At 44.7% G+C, this 19,712-nt stretch overlaps 1 protein-coding gene across 1 annotated transcript in view; it reads left to right on the plus strand.

The window, feature by feature from the left end:
* WDR64 (WD repeat domain 64) overlaps positions 1–19,712 on the plus strand; it is a 129,475-nt gene that overhangs the window by 10,993 nt on the left and 98,770 nt on the right. The window contains exons 3-5 of the mRNA XM_074948905.1: positions 5,125–5,227; positions 5,808–5,911; positions 12,033–12,062. Coding sequence (XP_074805006.1) covers positions 5,125–5,227; positions 5,808–5,911; positions 12,033–12,062 — 237 coding nt within the window. The remainder of the gene's footprint in view (positions 1–5,124; positions 5,228–5,807; positions 5,912–12,032; positions 12,063–19,712) is intronic.

Consider the following 19,712-nt stretch of genomic DNA (forward strand, 5'->3'; position numbering starts at 1 on the left):
CAAAACCAACCTAATAGCTTTCTTTCACAGGGTAACAAGCCTTGTGCATGGGGGGGGGGAGCAGTAGATGTGGTCTATCTTGACTTTCGTAAGGCTTTTGATACTGTCTTGCATGACCTTCTCATAAACAAACTGGGGAAATACAACCTAGATGGAACTACTATCAGGTGGGTGCATAACTGGTTGGAAAACCATTCCCAGAGAGTAGTTATCAGTGGTTCACAGTCAAGATGGAAGGACATATTGAGTGGGGTCCCGCAAGGATTCATTCTGGGTCCAGTTCTGTTCAATATTTTCATCATGATTTAGAGAATGGCACAGAGAGTACACTTATAAAGTTTGCAGATGATACCAGCTGGGAGGGATTGCAGGTGCTTTGGAGGATAGGATTAAAATTCATAATGATCTGGACAAACTAGAGAAATAGTCGGAAGGAAATAGGATGAAATTCAATAAGGACAAATGCCAAGTACTCCACTTAGGAAGGAACAATCAGTTGCACACATGCAAAATGGGAAATGACTACCTAGGATGCATCCGATGAAGTGAGCTGTAGCTCATGAAAGCTTATGTTCAAATAAATTTGTTAGTCTCTAAGGTGTCACAAGTACTCCTTTTCTTTTTGCGAATACAGACTAACACAGCTGCTACTCTGATACCTAGGAAGGAGTACTGCACAAAGCGATCGGGCGATCATAGTGGGCCACAAGCTAAATATGAGTCAACAGTGTAGCAACTGTTGCAAAAAAACCAAACATCAATCTGGGATGTATTAGCAGCAGTCTTGTAAGCAAAACACGGGAAGTATTTTTTCCGCTCTACTTCACGCTGATTAGGCCTCAACTGGAGTAATGTGTCCAATTCTGGGTGTCACATTTCAGGAAAGATATGGACAAACTGGAGAAAGTCCAGAGAAGAGCAACAAAAATGATTAAAGATCTAGAAAACATGACCTATGAGGGAAGATTAAAAAAATTGGGTTTGTTTAGTCTGGAAAAGAGAAGACTGGGGGTGGAGGGGAGGGGACGGACATGATGACAGTTTTCAAGTACGTAAAAGGTTGTTACAAGGAGGAGGGAGAAAAATTGTTCTCCTTAACCTCTGAGGAAAGGAGAAGAAGCAATGGGCTTAAATTGCAGCAAGGGCAGTTTAGGTTGGACATGAGGAAAAACTTCCTGTCAGGGTGGTTAAGCCCTGGAATAAATTGCCTAGGGGAGTTGCGGAGATTTGAAAGAGCAGGTTGGACAAACACCTGTCAGGGATGACCTAGATAATACTTAATCCTGCCATGAGTGCAGGGGACTGGACTAGACGACCTCTCAAGGTCCCGTGCAGTCCTAATGACCTTCAGTTTATTGTCTGAGCCCAACCAACATTATGTCCACCATCATAGGTGATGCGTGGGGGGGGGCATGCGGGCTTGAGTGCTCCCCCCCCCCGGTTTCTACTTGGCCTGCCGGGGGGGGGGGAGAAGAAGGAGGGGGGTTCTGTCCTTCTCCCACTGTACCTGCCCCCCGCCCCCCTACATGCTAGGCCCCTGTCCCTGGCAGCTGAGCCCGGGCAGGGAGCAGAGGAGGCGGGACCAGCCACTTCTCACACGGGTCGCTCAGGGAGGGAACCTGGCTGGGGCAGCGGCAGGAGCAGCGGGCCACCCTCCACCCAGGCCCGGCTGCCAGGGACAGGGGAAGAGTGAGCCGGAATCCCCTCTCCCGCCTGGCACATTTCCGGCTTGCTGGGCTCCTGTCCCCAGCATCCGGCCCTGGGCACGGGGGTGGCCTGCCACCACCTCCAGAGCCAGGCTTTCGAGCAACTGCTACATTGCACAGAGCAGTGACTGGGAGCGGCCAGCTTCAGCCACATGAGAAACAGCTGCGTCCTGCTCCCCTCCAGGACCCGGCTGCCAGGGAGAGCAGATGAACATCCTGGTGAGGGAGGCACAGTGGGAGAAGGACAGAGCCCCCTGCACCTCCCCGCTCAGGTAACACTGGCCGGGCTGGGTGAGCGTGGCAGCCCCAGGCTTGGCGTAGGGTGGTGGGCATCGCTGGGCAAAGAAGACTTGGGGCACTCATGTGTCCTTCCCTTTAGATTGTGCCCCCCCCCCCCCCAATATGGAGAGGCATGAGTCATTTAGATCCACTGTAACTCATTCTTAGCTAAATTGGGCCAAACCAGAATCGGACCTAACGTGGCCAAAGGAATCCACAGCCATTTTTGATCTCTCATAACTGTGCATAAAATGATAGGACCAAATCATAAACATGTGTAGGTCAAGTTAAGCTGGTTAGATATGGCTCTAATAAAGTCAAATGGGTTTGACACCATTCCAAGATATTAGGCACAGGAGGAGTTTGTTTTATTTTTGGTTGATATCAACAGTTTAGTGGTGGCTGCAAGACAGGCAATTCTGGAGAGTGGCAGTGCTCTCTAGTGATTCGAGCAGGGGACTGGAAACCAGTGCTCTTGGGCTCTTCTCCTAGTTCTACCACGAGCTTTCACAAACCGGACTCCTGTTCTATCTCCACTCTGTCCACCTTTCACAGTCATTCCTCCATCCTTTCGGACTCTCCCCTTCAAGCCTCATGTTCATCCCCAGCTTTCCCCTTTTCCTTCTATAGCTGCTTGGTCTCTTTCACACTGCAGTTTCTGTCTCTCTGTGAAATACGGATGGCCCTCTGCTGCCATCCAGGGTCAGAGGGACCACCATTCTTTATACCCTCTCTCTCAGCAGTGATCTCACACGTTCACCCAGTCTCTACTATCAATGACTCTCCAGCCTGTGTCTGCACTTCTGACCTGTCTCTGACATCCCCTCCTGGTTGCACTGCCATCAGCTTCAATTTTGCCTGGCCAAAACAGAGCACCTTCCCTCCCAACTCCTTCTTTCTCAGTCACTGACAACCTCGTCTCCCTCCATGTCACTCAGGCCTACAATCCGAGATTCTGTCTTTGACTCCTCCACTCTCCCTCAGGTTGAGAGGCAGAAGAACAGTTGTGAGTGTGTACACTAGTTGTATGTATGAATTTTTTTCTCTTCTTGCACTCTTTGTATTTTGTTTGCATGCACTTCGGGGTGAGCACTGGGTCTTTGTGTGTGTTTGGATGGCATCTTACCGCAAAGGGTACATCTACACTGCAATCCTAAGTGTGACTGCACCATAGGTAGACATACCCATGTTAGCAATATGGCAGTGAATAAATATGTCAGTGAAGACACAGTGGCATGGGCTTCAGTGAGGGCTAGAAATGTGAGTATGTAATCACTGTCCCCAGTGTGTTTGTACGGACGGTGCTGCTGCATATACGCTAATAAATGTAACCATGCTAGCATGGGTAAAGCTACTTGTGGGTATGTCTACTTGTGCTGTAATCTGACCTCGGACTACAGTGTAGCCATACCTCAAAGGGGCCCCAGTCTGGATTGGGGCCTCTGGGAGCTACTGCCATGTAAATATTAAATAACAATCGACACATTCAATTATAGCTCTTCAGCCCGAAACAAATCTTTCAATGTTTCCTGAAGAGGTTGTGTGCTAGTACTAGAAATAATCAAGGGATTTAATCAATTTTTAAAAGTGGCAAGAATCAACCATTTGCCATATTTTAGCATCATCGGTTTATACAAGAATTATTGGCTATGCTAAGGTTGATTTACTTCAGAGACCAAAGGAAGATGGCGATGCTGTGACATTGCAAAAGGAAACAATAGGGTGTGACTGCCAAGTGTCACTTAAGAAATCTGTACAGGTAAGAGGAACTCTAATTCATGTGTAGTTACAAGGAGAGACAACTGCAGAGCAGCAGTAAGAGGGGTCAGAAGGAAGAATGTAAAGGGTTGTGATTGACAGTTGATTGCAGTATCATTAAGAGTGTGAATGACTGAGGTCACAGCAATGGCATGAAAGATGAGAGCACTAAAGCTGCCTGCAAAACTATGCAGAATGTTCTGTACATGGCACTAAAGGGCATAAATTGGAATTGTCAGGATGGATAATAGATGTAATAAAAGAGAAAATGACTAGGTGAGACAAATGTGCGAATATTTGACTAGCATCCTAACACACTATTTTTAGAACTAGTGAGAGAAAAGTAAATGAAGAGACTTTGATGGGGTATATGACCTATTTGGATCCCGGGAGCCCATGTAGCTGCTAAGGTAGAGTCAAGACTTCCAATCCCATTTTTTTCCTGTCAGATTTAGAGATTTTTTTTCAAACCACACAGGAAGGGATTAGGTGGCTGAGTAACAGAGGCAGCTGGGTCTTCTTAACCAGGTCCCGGTGACATGCATAATGAAGAGAGGAGGAAAAGAGTGAAAAGTTTTGCAGCACAGTGAGATGGGAGTCACTTCATGAGGAGACAGCTGCTCTGCTTTTGGACCCAGAGCATGGAGGGCTTTCCATTTTGGAACCTTTTCCCACCCTGGAATGGAGAGGGAGTAGACCTTTTGTTTCTGTTTCGGGAGAGTACTGCACAGACCACCAAAGCAGGGAACCCACCTTGCAACACACCTTTGTGTAATGTATAAAACAACCTTGTTTCAAGGTCTTCCCTATTCTCCCATGCCCTTGTTTTCCACATAAAATTGTATGGGGGAAAACCTCAAGGCTTCAAAACGGTGTGTGGTACAACTCCAGACATTCAAATGTTCAGCTTTTCTCATGAGGATACTAAGTAATATATTTCTATTGTTTCAGTATTTCTTCCAATCCTATCCTGTACCAGGAAGTGCAGAAGTGTGGAAATGCAAAAAATTTAAGACTTTTGCATGTAAAACATGAACTAGAGTGCTACACAAATAGTTTTTTTGCATTTTAATAGAATTATTATTTGCAGTAGCACCCACTAAGTGTTCGGTGTTTTCCAAACACTTCAGAAGAACACAGAATCTAAGAACAAATAAGTAGACAGTGGTCAGGGGAAGAGGAATAACAGTAGGTGATTAAATATATAATTTATTTATATATATAATATATATATATATTATATATATATATATATAATTGTATAGATAGGTGATTATTTATAGAAAAGATGTTAAATAATACTGAGCAGAGTCAGGTGAATGTTTATCTTTATGCATATATTCATGTTTTTTAGAATTTTTTTCTTGTGGATTTTCCTTAGATCTTTGGCTACTTTATAGTAGAAGGTGATGCCCTTGCTTCCCAGCTAGATGAAGAAAACATGGTTTTCCTGGTGTCCCGAAGACAGCGAATTACAAAAGCAGGTGCCATCTTTTAATATTAATTCCAAAATCTACTCTAGTGCACACTTTTTTGAGGATACAATTATGAGGTCACGTGGCTGTTTGTTTGTTATGCACACTTCTTGTTCTACCATGTTCATAATTTACCCTCTTTTTTTAATTGTAGGCCCTCATCACTGTCCTGTTTGTACCTGAATATTTCTCAATACATTGAGCACACAGGCCTTGCCTATTCGCCCATTTTCTTAAATTCTTCCTGTTTTCTTCTTTTCTTCTTATTTTTAAATGACTAGATTACCTGACCCAAACTACTTCTTAACAAACCTCTTCTGCTCCCCCCACCCATCCCCACATTCCTCTGCAGCTTGCTGTATGGAACCAGCCCCATCCTCAAGATATTAATATTTGAAAATTCAGTATGATTATTTAAAGCCAGTATTGAATAGTCTGCATTCTCATCCATTACATCTCTGAACTCCGTCCCTTTACATATGGGAGTGAGGGAAGTGCTCTTAGCATCTTGTTCCTAGTTATGTATTTTGCCTAGTCTCCCTAGCTTTTTATATGTGTGAGATAAAGAAAAATGTTATTTCACTGGCAGGTGTCAAGAGACGAGATGTGATTAAGTGTATAGCAAAGGTGCCACAGTTGGATTTCATGATAACAGCATCTCAGAAGGGAACGTTAACCATTTTTAACAGTCAGGTAATTCTGATTCATGCTAGATTTTTCTTTATCCCATTGTTTCGTATATTATGAACTGAAGAAGTATGAAACAGAAGTGCACGCTTATATGTAAAAGCTACATGTCTTTTTAACCAGGTAAATTTTGCTACAATTTTAAGTACTGAGGGAAATAGTCACTGGATTTATTTTTAGTGAATCTTGCCTGCTTTCAAGCTTGCAACAGTTGTCTGAAAGTGCAGACACTTAAAATTTCAAAAGGTCGTTCCTCTGGAACTGTCGAGCTTTTTCTAAAAACTCAGGTGGCTTTTTTGGAGTTTGTTTTTTTTATTTTTTTACTTTTACAAAAAGCACAATTAGCTGTAGAACTCATTGCTACATATGTAAGTGAGAGCAAGGAGTCAAAAAAGGGTTGGACACTTATATGGTTATTTGAGAATATCCACGTTTAATAAGTTTAAAGGCACGCTTGCAGGAACTAAATCCTTGTGCTTCAGGGCATTTACCAGCCTCTTGAAACTTTTCCTATGCATTGGCAATTCCGTAAGTGTCTGCTCTGGGGTTATGTGACAGTGCAGGGCTTCTCCCCCACCTTACAACTGTCACCTGTGCGCTGCCACACGCGAGTGAAATGAAGAGAAAGCAGTCTTTTACCTCGCTCTTTGCTCTCAGGCTTCAGGGTCACCTCTCCTCGGGGTCTCTAGTGCCCTGCTCCTGACAGCTCCCCAGCTCTCGTCAGCTTGGCCCCCTTCCTGGAATAGTAGCCCCCGAGCTGTCTCCTTGAGCACCTGGCTCTTTGCTCTAGGGACTCCCCACGGGGTTAGCTTCTCTCCACCATGGCTTCTCTTCCCTAGGCACAGTCTGTCTCAATCACTGTCTGCTGCCTGGCCTCTAGCAGCCTTTTATTGGTCCAGGGGTAGCCCAGACCTTTTAACTGACTAGACTGGGCTCACCTGCTCTGACACAGGGGTATTGGGCCCAGTCTACTCACCCCCGTTACAGATTTCTTTTAACTTCTGAAGTATCTTCTATTGGCTGCCATCTGAGACAGAATATTGGACTAGCTGGGTCCTCGAGTCCTCCAAAAATTCACTCAGGCATCAGGGGGTCCTATGATCCCATATCTGCCACTGACTGGCTTTCCTTCTAAGCACTTTTTCTATTATCATCATGAAATTAGGCCTCTGTTGTGTACTAAACCAGAAAAGATGTAGCTGTCACAGCATATTTCTATCACTGAGCAACTTAACTTATACTGATGTCTAAATGCTTTTGTGGAACTAACCTGTTGACTGCATGTTCGAAGAGTCGCTCATCGGAGGTGAACTCACATGCAGAAACTCAGATAAATGGGCTTTGTTCAGAACTCCACAAGGACCTGCTGGGAGGCCACAGGCCTGCGTCACAGCGGCTCCAAAGCCAGTTCTCTAGACTGTGGGCTACAAGAACAGATGCAGCCCCTCCTTACTCTCTTATGCAGGCGTTCCGTGTGTGTGCATTGATATAAGCAGTCCTTTCTTCAGAGCAATGGGGAGCCCACTTCTGCAATGTCTGAGGGCACCTGATGCAGTTGCATCGCCTCCTCACCCCCAAGCACAGGTAACACAGGGTTTATGTGGTTTTGGAGGGTCTATTGTGAAATTCTCCCAGATGTGCACTATTTGACATTTTAAAGGTGTGGGGCCAAATTCAGCCCTAGTGTAAAAAGACACAGCTCTTCTCAAGTTAATGGAGTTGTGTCAGGGTGGAATTTCCACCTTTTGAGGAATTTCTGATCTAAAAGGCCTATGAATCTTGAAGGGTTAGAACAGTGTGCTCATTTAGTACTCTCCAGTAACCAGTTTAATAGCAGTTCAGACTCCAAATATTATTAAAGCAACATTTGTCAAGGAGTCTAAGATATTCTATGAATGGTTAAAGAAATCTACTCTAGCCAGGCTATAAAATGCAGGGGACATACATCACACATCTGTGCAGATTGTCATTTCTGTGATCGGAGTGCAGCCAGTCTATCACAATATTGTAAAAATGCAGTTAGGTTTTAAAGCAACAATAACACAGTCCAGGTGTTTCAACTAATTAGGACATAATGCTCATGGAAAGAGTGAACGAGGCAACCAAAGATTCATATGGGTAATTAAATGCCAAAGCAAAATTGAGGCATTTGGTAACTACTGAAATAATTTATCCGAAAGCCCAGGCCTCTGTCTTCAGGAACATTATCCCTCTTACAAACCAAGGCAAAAGAATTCCACCCAGCACAGCAATAAAAAATAAATTTTTCCCTGTGCTATTTAGATAGTTCTGCGCTGCTGCCTCCTCCAAGTTTCCATTGACGTCACTTTGACATCAGTGTCTCTATTTCATTTCCAGAGTTTAAATGATTTTACATCTTGGTCTTTGAAGCTGTGCATGGAGATTTTGAGTCATGCTGGTATAACTGGGCATGCTGCTTGGAAAATGATGAAAGCATTACCAAGTGGGTCACACTCTGATTTCACTTACTGTGGATTTAAACAGGTGTAATACCATTGGCTTCATTGGAATAGCTCTGGGTTTACACCAGTACCAGTATATGTCTACCCTGCTGTCGAAGATGTGATTGCAGCACATGTAGACAGACACACACTAGCTTTAATCTGGCTAGTGAGAGTACCAATAGCTGTGAAACCACAACAGCACGGGCTACAGCGTATGCTATACAAGCCCACTTGAGACCCTGAGTACTTACTCACATGGCTAGGCTGCATTGGAGCTCATGCTGCCATGGCTTCACTGCATGCTATCAGTATGCACGCTAGCTAGATCAAAGCTAGCTCCGGTATGTCTGCGTGTGCTGCAATCAGACTTCCAACTGCAGTGTAGACAGACCCCAAGTGACAGCAGAATTTGTCTCTAGCTGTGAAATCAGTTGGTCTGATTCCAGTTACTAGCAGAAGAGCCCACATCAAAGCCAAAACAGTGTTAGCACCTTTTCCAGCAGCCTTGGTCCAGAGATCAAGATTCAAAAGGAATGGACCCTAGTGTCTCATCTTTAGTGGTGTTTCCTGCAGGTCAGCTCTGTAGCATATTGGCAGGGTCATATGATGTGAGGAAGCTTGCCTTCTAGCTAAAATTATGGGTTTTGCAATGTGCATATAGAGGTCATTTGTCTTTTGGGTTGTCACTTCATGAGCACTGCCTTCATGAATAGACTCAGGTTTTATTTATTTTAAGGTTCTGATTGTACTTGATTAGATACTTGAACAGGGTTCTGGGTTTTGGATGCACATATTTCCCACTTGAGTCAGTGGCAGCCATGTCCATGAATCCATGGGCAATGCTTGGTCTGATGTGAGTAGTGAATTTCTGGATCTTTATCATGACACTTTTGGGTGCCCATCTAAGCAGAAACATTCTTCCTGGTATAATAGACTTGAGGACAAATTCTGCACTCTATGCTGGTGTAAATCCAACATGCCTCCATCGAAGTCAAAACACTGGTGTTCACAAGCAACATATAGTTTGATTTAGTGTTCTCCTGGCACCACTAACCTTACACAAAGTAACATTCAGGAGTCAAATTTGACTAAGCAATTGTATGGCCTTCCAGGTGTATTCCTTCAAAAAGTGTGTTCTCCTCATGTAGAGATTTTGGGACACAGGGGGCTGGAATTGAGAATAATTGGAAGCCAGGGGAGGTGGAAATGGCAAGGAAGAAAAAAATTGTTTTACAAATGAAAATAGAAATAGTGAAGAGGATTCTAGTCACCCCACAGCATATCTGTCTGCCTCATTCTACACTAATAAAAGAGTGGAAAATAAATGATTTCCAGCAAATTATTGCTTTGACAGCTGCATGTGTCATTTACATTACACAACTCTCAGAATGATTGATTCAGATTGGATGGCTTTCAGCATCATCACTTAACTTATCAAGTGACACACTTCCATCATCTAAGTGTGCTGTGTAAATTGTTCAGATGTAATTATCTTCCAACATAAATACAGCATAGAGGCTTTTCTAGACTGAGTGCGACAAATGTAAATCCCGCACACCCTCCCTTATGTCTGCAGCTATTAAAGTTTAAAGTAGATGCAAAGGAAAATTAATTATTAATTTCTAAACCAGTAAATTCATCTCTGAGGGCAAAATTCTACCCTTCTTTCTAAGATGTATTTGGCTCTCACAGGCTGGCAGCATTTGCCTGAAGCACTCTAGATTGACAGCAAATGTTGGTCCCATTGGCCGATATCTCATTACCCATCTCATCAGTTATAAGGGAGGGGCTTTCTAGAGAGGGAGGATCTGGGGTGTGGTCTGATGAGGAGCAGTAGGAGCAGCCACACCTGGGCAGAATCCTGGTGGTGAAATCTGTTTTAATTTCTTTGTCAATAAAGCCAAACCTCAGGAAGCCAGTGGATTGTTAACTCTACACAGAATGTGGAGCTTGTTTTAGGGAAGACTTGAAAAGGCAGCTTCCTGCTCAGTCTCCCACTGCAGCCAAAGAGTATTCCCTACTTGCACCTCCAAAGGCAGAATTTGATCCTAGATTTTCTATGAATGATTGAAGTGGCCCATAGAGGGTTTGGGGCACATCTGAGAGAAACCAGTGGCAAACAGATGATGGTGAGATCCTGGTAGGAGGCGGGGCTGCCTGCCTGTGGGGTTGCAGGAGAGAAAAGGTTGGTTCAGGATTCTCACTCTTGCAAGCTGAATAGTTCCATGTATAAAGAAATAAACTAACTGATCTTCTTGGGAATCCGGCTGCAGCAGACTTGCATCAGAACAAGACTTACCATGAACGCCATTATAAAAATGGACATATTGCACTTCTCTCTTTCCCTCAAGGATCTCAAAGTGCAGACAGATGGCAGTTATTGATTCCCATTTTGCAGATACTGCATCTCTCTCTTTGTTGCTCTAAGCCACTGGCAGGCTGAACAATTGAACCCACTAGTCCTAACACCAAGTCTCCCCCATTCAGATGAAGAGAAAACAATTGCACTTTGTGGATTCTCTGTAACCTGAAGTCTTTAAATCAAGGTTTGAGGACTTCCGTAACTCACACAGGAGGTGTGGGCCTATTACAGGAGCGGGTGGGTGAAGTTCTGTGGCCTGAGATGTGCAGGAGGTCAGACTAAATCAGAGGTGGGCAAACTATGGCCTGCAGGCCACATCCGGCCAACGGGACCCTCCTGCCTGGCCCCTGAACTTCTGGCCCGGGGCGCTAGCCCCCAGACCCTCCCCTGCTGTTCCCCCTCCCCCGCAGCCTCTGCTCACTGTGCCGCCTGCGCAATACTCTGGGCGGTGGGGCTGCAGAGCCACGGCCTGTCCCGGTGCTCTGTGCTGCGCGGTGGCGTGGCTGGCTCCAGCCGGCTGGTGCAGCTGCCTGTCCCGGTGCTCTGGGCAGCGCGGCTGTAGCGCCGCCAGCCGCCGGTGCTCCAGGCAGCGCGGTAAGGGGGGAGGGAACGGGGGGGTTGGATAGAGGGTAGGGGAGTTTGGGGGGGTGGACAGGGGTCGGAGTGGTCAGAGGGTAGGGAACAGGGGGGTTGAATGGGGGCAGGGGTCCCTGGGGGGCAGTCAGAAAGTAGAGGTGGGCTTGGATGGGGTGATGGGGGGCAGTCAGGGGCAGGGGTTCCAGGAGCGGTCAGGGAGAAGGGGTGGTTGGATGGGGCAGGTGTCCTGGGGGGGCAGTCAGGAATGAGAGGTGGGGTTGGATGGGGTGGTGGGGGGCAGTCAGAGGCGTGGGGTCCAGGAGCAGTCAGGGGACAGGGAATGGGGGTGGGGGTTGGATGGGGCAGGAGTCCTGGGGGGGGGCTGTCGGGGGAGAGAAGCAGGTGGGGGGTCAGATAGGCGACAGGGGCTGGGTGATGCCTGGCTGTTTGGGGAGGCACAGCCTCCCCTAACCGGCCCTCCATACAATTTCGGAAACCCAATGTGGCCCTCAGGCCAAAAAGTTTGCCCGCCCCTGGACTAAATGATCATGAAGGTCCCTTCTGGTCTATGAGACATGGTTTGTTATTCCATTTGGTTCCAGATCCTAGAAAAAGCACAGTGACTAACTCTCTGCCTGTGGTGATTGTTGAGCTGACTGTGCTCAGATTTTTAATTCCACTGCCATCTACTGATGATCTTTTTCTGTTTCTGTTTTGTTTTCAGATGAGGGCTCTGACAAGCACAAACATTGCAGTAAGTTTGGGTTTTTTCTCCCCTTCTAATTAGATAGAAAATCAATTACAAATCAACAGTTAATGAAGTGAAATAATTAGAAAGTAAACATTATTCTAAGACTCCTTTTCTCCTTGAGTCTCCTGCATCATTGTGCATAGTGCTGCATGTCAGGATATTCTGGTTCAATTCTTTCCTCTCAATTACAGAGAAGTTTGGGTATCTGTTTTCCTGGGTGGAAGGATGCTTCAGATAAGTACTTCTTCCACCAAATGCCTCTTCCCTCCCACCCATCCACTCACCCACCCACCCACATGTATATCTTTCCAGCATCTTTCCTGGAGCTGCAGGGTAAGAGGTGAGATTCAGTTGACACTACAAGTTTAGTAAGAAAAAGTGGCATGCTGAGTAGTGAAATACAATTCTACAGATTCCTAACTGGATCGTATGGTTGATTGACTGACATACATGAATACACTCCGAAGGCTAAATTTTACCCTGAGAATAAAGAACAGGAGTACTTGTGGCACCTTACAGACTAACACATTTATTAGAGCATGAGCTTTCATGGGCTACAGCCCACTTCATCGGATGCATAGAATGGAACATATAGTAAGTGTGTGTATATATATATATATATATATATACACACACACACACACATACAGAGAAGGTGGAAGTTGCCATACAAACGGTAAGAGGCTAATTAATTAAGATGAGCTATTATCAGCAGGAGAAAAAAACTTTTGTAGTGATAATCAAAATGGCCCATTTAGACAGTTGACAAGAAGGTGTGAGGATACTTAACATGGGGAAATAGATTCAATATGTGTAATGACCCAGCCACTCCCAGTCTCTATTCAAACCCAAGTTAATGGTAGTTAGTTTGTGTATTAATTCAAGCTCAGCAGTTTCTTGTTGGAGTCTGTTTTTAAAGCTTTTCTGTTGCAAAATTGCCACCCTGAAGTCTTTTCCTGAGTGGCCAGAGGGGTTGAAGTGTTCTCCTACCGGTTTTTGAATGTTATGATTCCTGATGTCAGATTTGTGTCCGTTTATTCTTTTGCGTAGAGACTGTCCGGTTTGGCCAATGTACATGGCAGAGGGGCATTGCTGGCACATGATGGCATATATCACATAGCACTGCAGATCTTAGGAAAGCACATTACCTCAGAGGATTTGAGGACCAAAGTCTGTCATCAATCCTAACAGCTGATGTGACCCCTTGCTGCAATCAATGAAGATATCCTGTCCCTCAGGGCCAGGGCAATTGTACTGATGGATCCACCAAAGCGGGTGTTGCTTAAGAGGAAATAAAGATATTTTAGGCCACCCACCCAACTTCTCCAACTACCACCCACCTAAATTTATAACTGATGTTGCAAGGACTAATTTGACCTTTGTAGTCACTGCAGGGATGTATTTTAAAATAGACACACATGACTGTGACAAGATAGCAGAAACACCCTACCATGCACAAGTAGGTGTGTATTATTTTGGTCAGGATATGGAAACCAGCTATGGCTTGTGTTCTCTGTTACTGTTTGAGCATTGGCACCTTCCTAACTTCATAGTTCTCTGTGTTAATATCCTTGTATCAGATCCCCTATAAAATTCTGTGGTTTTTATAGATGTTGTCAGAAGTGGTTAAAAAAGTTGTGACATGCATGTCAATGAAGTGGAAATCGCACCCGATGTCTGGCTGTGCTAACCCACAATCTACTATTAAGGTGTCACAACCAAACAGGGGTTAAATGCCTTGCATAAATCCTATGCTTGTCTGACATGGACCTCAAATTTCTGTAGTCCCCAGGGCTTTACTGAAGGATTCATCGTGTGAATGTAAATGTGATTTGAAGGAAGGTCCCACAGGAGGAAGGTGTTCTTTGACTCTTTTTAAATGTAACAATTCTGGGAAATACTGTTTAGGAAAGGGAATACTGCTGGACCATGGCACAGCTTCTTTGTTGTTGTTGTTTTCATTGCTTGTTTGGGTTTTTTGTGGGTTTAGGGGTTTTTTTAGTAGTGACCCTGATTTTCCTGAACAAACATAAATGAACTTTCAATATTTTGGAAACCTTTAGGATGATTTTATTGCCTGCTGGTTGGAGAATATAATCAAAGAATCCATTGGGTATTTTGCAGTGAAAATGAGTTACTTTGTCGTGTAGACCTGGCCTTAGTGTTAACCCTAAGATTCCTTTTGCCAGTAGAGTTTATGCCACTTGGGGAGGTGGTTTAACCTGTGTAAGCGTTGTCCCCACTAGGAGCCTTTGTCAGTATAGCTATGCTAGCAAAGTCTTTGTAGTGTAGATTAGCCCTAATCTTGGATCTCTGGGATTAGCTATTGGTCACTGACTGCCCTCATCTCCCATCCTAGGGACAAGAAGTTTTTATTTATTTGTGTCTGTATGTCAGACAGTCCTCCCCTCACTACTCAACTAGCCCTCCTCTTGCCCTTCTCCTGACTGACTGACGCACTGCAAATTGAAATAAAAATGGCCGCTATTGGACTTCCTGTTCTGTGTTAAAAAAAGGTCAAATTGAGTTATTTTCAATAATGTTGAAACCAGTGTTTTGATATGTCCAGAATGAACTGTTGCTGAATAGTTCATTCGGCAAAAGACTTCAAGATTTTGACTTTTCGTCCTGAATCAGGATGAAAGAAAATTTCAAAATCCTGATATTTTTTCATGGGACAGAAACTCTATTTTCCAGACAGCTCAAATATATGCTGTTATAAAGTTAGCCATTCTGGAACTACTTGGGAACCAAATATATGTTTTAAAAAATAAAGAGTGTATATTAAAATTGTAATTTTCGTTTCAGTAGTCTGTATCTGAACTCTTAGTAAGATTCCAGGATTTATATCCTCAGCTGATATAAATCTATGCATCTCCAATAACTTCAGGAGTGCTGTGTTAAACTACATGAGCTGAGGTCATAGCCCCAACAGCTAAATTAGTGTTAGAATGAAGAACTGTGAATAATGTGTTGCCGTATCTCCTGATTAATTTCTGTATAGCTGGACATCTTTGCCTTGCAGGACTTCTATTTCTGGTCACAGATCTTCAGAAACAGCATGGTAGAATTAACAATCTGTTCTTCTCTGTCTGAAATTAAGATGTTTTCATCTGATTTAATCTGGTCTGTGATGCCACTTTTAGATCATCCATCAATCTGTATCATCTTGCTGCTTGGTTGAATGAGAGCTGAGGTGAGCGTAAACAGGAGGTAGGGTGGGAAGCTCCGCAGTAGCATCAGGGAGGCATGGATGGGGAAGTGAGGGGGAGAAGGGGAACGGCACAGAAGCAGAGAGCTGGGAAAGGTTGGATGGAATGGTGAGTATTAGATTTGAGGCAAGGCCTCGTAATGAGGGAAGAGAGGTCAAATGCAGTCGATTGTAATGAGACTGAAGGGGAAAGGTTAGAAAAAGCAGGATGGTTGGAATTAGAGGGAGGTGTGAGGATTAGGCAGAAGCTCCAGGGAGCTATGGGAGGACATAGAGGAGGAGCTGGGATACAGGACCCAGGGCTGGCTCTAGGATTTTTGCTGCCCCAAGCAAAAAAATTTTTGGCCGCCCCTGCTTTTTTTTTTTGTGCCACCCCCGGCTCCACCCCAACTCCGCCCCTTCCCAATCCCTTCTTCAAATCCCCGACCCCGCCTCCTCCCCCGGGCGTGCTGCATTTCCCCCCCCACCATTGCTTCCTGCAGCTCCCCCTCCCCCGCAACCCCCTGCCCTAGCTCACCTTCGCTCTGCCTGCTCCCCTGAACACACTGCCGCTCTGCGTCTCCCCCCTCCCTCTCAGGTGAGGGAGAGGCAGCGCGTTCAGGGGAGCAGGTGGAGCAGAGGTGAGCAAGGGTGTGGGAGGGAGCACAGGAAGTAATGGAGGGGGTAGAGGAACCGCTCCCTGCCCCAGCTCACCTCCGCTCCACCACCGCCGCCTCCCCCGACCGCGCCGCCACTCGGCTTCTCCTCCCTCCCCCCCAGGCTTGCCACGCGAAACAGCTGTTTCATGTGCAGCAAGCCTGGGAGGGAGGGGGGAGAAGCGGAGCAGCGCGCGCAGGGGAGCAGGCGGAGCTGGGGCGGAGAGGGCACGTTGCTAGGGGCAGCATGGCCGGCACCAGAATGCCACCCCTAGAAATGTGCCACCCCAAGCACCTGCTTGTTTTGCTGGTGCCTAGAGCCGGCCCTGACAGGACCAGCTTAGGTTTGACACCCTCTTGCAGGAGTAGGAAAGTGGTGCTAGAGGTGGAGTGAGGGGGTGAGACAGGGCAGGCCAAAGGGAGTAGTGGGAGTGCTTAGGCTGGTCTGGCAGCTGCCTGTCATTAAAGGATTGCAGTACCAACAGGAGTGCTGCCTCAAGGCCACTGATTTATAGCAAGAGTTTTGCCACATGGTTAGATTTTATGCTGTTGCTTGAATGGTGCAGAGGCCACTGAATGCATTATGCTCCTCCATGATGTTCTTTCCTAAAAAAAGTCTGGTGCAGATTGGAAGAGGCCCTGGAGGTTTTTCGCCTTCCTCTGTAGCATGGGGCACAGGTCACTTGCTGGAGGATTCTCTGCTCCTTGAAGTCTTTAAACCATGATTTGGGGACTTCAATAGCTCAGACATAGGTGAGAGATTTATCGCAGGAGTGGGTGGGTGAGATTCTGTGGCCTGCGTTGTGCAGGAGGTCAGACTAGATGATCATAATGGTCCCTTCTGACCTTAGTATCTATGAATCTATGGGGTAGGATGTGAGGGAAAGGTGTTTAATACCATCCCGCCATCGTGCTTTAGATCTTCCAGGGATCTCTTCCATCCTTCTCTCATTGGGTTAAAGTTGAAGATGATTCTCACAGGGAAGTGGGTAGGCATTCAGAGTAGATGACCATACCATCTTAGAGTGCACTGGGTGACTGTTTGAGACAGTAGGACCTGTTTAGTTAAGAAGCTGATCTCTTCATTTGACCTGAATTTATACCATTTGATGTTTTTAATAATTTAGAGATGCTTCATCTGAATGGTGTGGAACTGCTTTTCAGTCTTGACAGTGAGGGGCCATGTTTAGATTTAGTTGGGGATTTAGATTTAGTTGGGGATTGGTCCTGCTTTGAGCAGGGGGTTGGACTAGATGACCTCCTGAGGTCCCTTCCAACCCTGATATTCTATGATTCTATGTTTCAATCCCATAGATCAAATTTTGACCCCAAAGCATTATATATCCTCAGCTTTGTCTCTCTATTTATGAAGGTGTTCAGTTTGCAAAAACATTCTTGGTGAGGTGCCCCATGTCCGACTATGCTTTTAGGTGAAATAACTGACAATCTTGGTTGGATGGTCACCTGCTAAGATGCTGGAGCCCACAGAGTGTTTGAAATTGATAACTGGAACAATTTTGGCTTTACCCCAATTAATTGGCTGACTTTTGCCGCTAAGCTTTCCAGGGCTTCAGGTGCCACAACTAGCTTGCCCTCTGGTTTGAAAACTAGAACTTTGCCATCAGCAAAATTGATGTTGGTGAGGTTCTTGTCAAGGTGTATGCCTAAAATACATTTACTTAGTGCCTGGTCAAGTGCATAGTCTAGGACAGCAATGAAGAGTTCTGGGGCAGCAACACATCCTTGTTGAACATCTGACCTAATTCAGAAGAAGTTGATTCTTTTCCCATACACAAGAATGCAGCTTGAGGAGTCATTGAATATAAGATGGAACGTTCTAAGGAGCTTTCCAGGAAGACCTGCGAATTTCAAGATCACCCAAAGTGATTCCCTGTCAACAGAGTCAAATGCAGCCTTGATACCAGAAATGTGAATGGGGGGAGTGCTTGAATTCTCATGCCTTCTCGATAAGCTGGCACATTGTGAAGATTTGCTCTGTCATGGTATGGCGGGGAGTAAAGACAGTTTGTTGTGCTCTTCTCTTGGTCCTTAAGATATCAACAACCTGAGCCAACAAAACCAAAGAAAAAAACTTTCTCTGGGACAGATAGAGTAATGCCACAATAATTACAACAGTCTTGTTTGCTGTCTTTACATTTCCAGAGTAGTAAAATGATGCCTTTTTTGCCAGTCCGACAGGATTGACTCTGTTCTCCCATAATATTGAACAGGATCTACAGCCACAAAAGAATAGCTGGTCCAACACTTTTTAACAGTTCCAGAGGAATTCCACAGATGCCTGCCACATAGCTATAGATAATCTCTGCTGCCAAGAGGTTTACCTGCATGACACTTGTCAGTATTAAGACTAATCTGTTAACATGCTGAAGCCTTCTTCAGGGCTTGGTACTGCTAGTTTCTGAGCACTCACAAAGCCTAGGCCTTTTAATAGGACTTATGTTGGCTGTGTTATGTTTCATGTGTCAGGGGCTTTCATTTTGGGTCTTATCACCTTTCAAAGTGTACAGCACTGTATGTTCCTGTTTATCTTTATTAGCAGTGCTGATGTTTTCATTCTTGCATAACCCTCCATGAGGCTGGCTGTGGCTATTTCATGGAAGGAACCCATCTCTCTCTCTCTCTCTGGTTTTCCACCTAGAGTACAATGGTCCCTTCTGGCTTTAATAGTCATGAATCCCTGGAGTAATTTCAGTGGAGTTATGAAAGATAAATTTGGCACAGACAGTTTTAAAATGTGAATCCTCAACTCATATATGTTAAAAAAAGCAAAAGAAAAATTGTTCTTTCACTGCTTTTCCAGAGCCCATTTGTTCCTGTGCATTTCTCCATGCTGAATTCCTTCCTGACTGACAATTTTTAATAAACTGATGCAGCACACATCTTTGTATCCATTGTTTGCTGTTGCATTATGCAAAAATAAATCTGCAAATAAATACCATTTTAAGGCAATAAAGGACATATTTGGAGTTCAGATTGTTTTGTTAACACTTGCAATCTGCTGCTGTATAGACAAATAGCAGGTGGTGTGTGTTACGATTGAATTTTTCTGAAACTTTTTTTAGCCTGTCAGTCAGTAATGGCTTATCTCTTCAAAACAGGAAAATCTTAAAGGAGAAACTATGTCTTGGTTGATGTCCTTGGTCAAAATTCCCCTCTGTTGTAGTGGGGACTGTGCACCAATTTTCTGCCTGTCGGCCTTCTTCCTCCCACCCAGAGCTGGTTGTATTGCAGTGGGCCATGAAATGATTCCTCGAGTTGTATGCAGGGTGTTTTGTGTGAATGTATGTTTAGATATAAACTAGTTCTTGTGACGCTCATTGGAGTCTTCAGGAAGGACAGGTGCTATATCAATATAAGATCATTATAGTTCGTTAGGAATAATCTTGATGAGCTTTTAGTATAACAATTTTTTACTAAAGGACAAATTTATACTCGTGTGTGTGTATTTGCTCGCTTGCTCACTCAAACAAGGCAATTAATTCCAAATCCTCCTCCTCTTGTGAAGGATATGGCCTATGTATTACTCCATGTCCTGAACTTTCATATTCCCTCAACCCTTCAAAAAATAACATTACACACACACACACATTTAATCTTCAAACCTACTGCTTTTAAAAGGCTCTCAAATTTGTCAGCTATGCAAGTGTCTTTTTCCTTGTTAGTGAAAATGCCATCTAAGTAACGCTCAGTTCTCTGATAAACATCTTGGCTTATATAATAACATGGCTGGACTGTTGCCCACATTGTACTTTATCCAAGAAAGCCCTGCCTGTATTACTTAGTATC

This window comes from Natator depressus, chromosome 3 (assembly GCF_965152275.1).
Source record: "Natator depressus isolate rNatDep1 chromosome 3, rNatDep2.hap1, whole genome shotgun sequence".
Taxonomy (NCBI): domain Eukaryota; kingdom Metazoa; phylum Chordata; order Testudines; family Cheloniidae; genus Natator; species Natator depressus.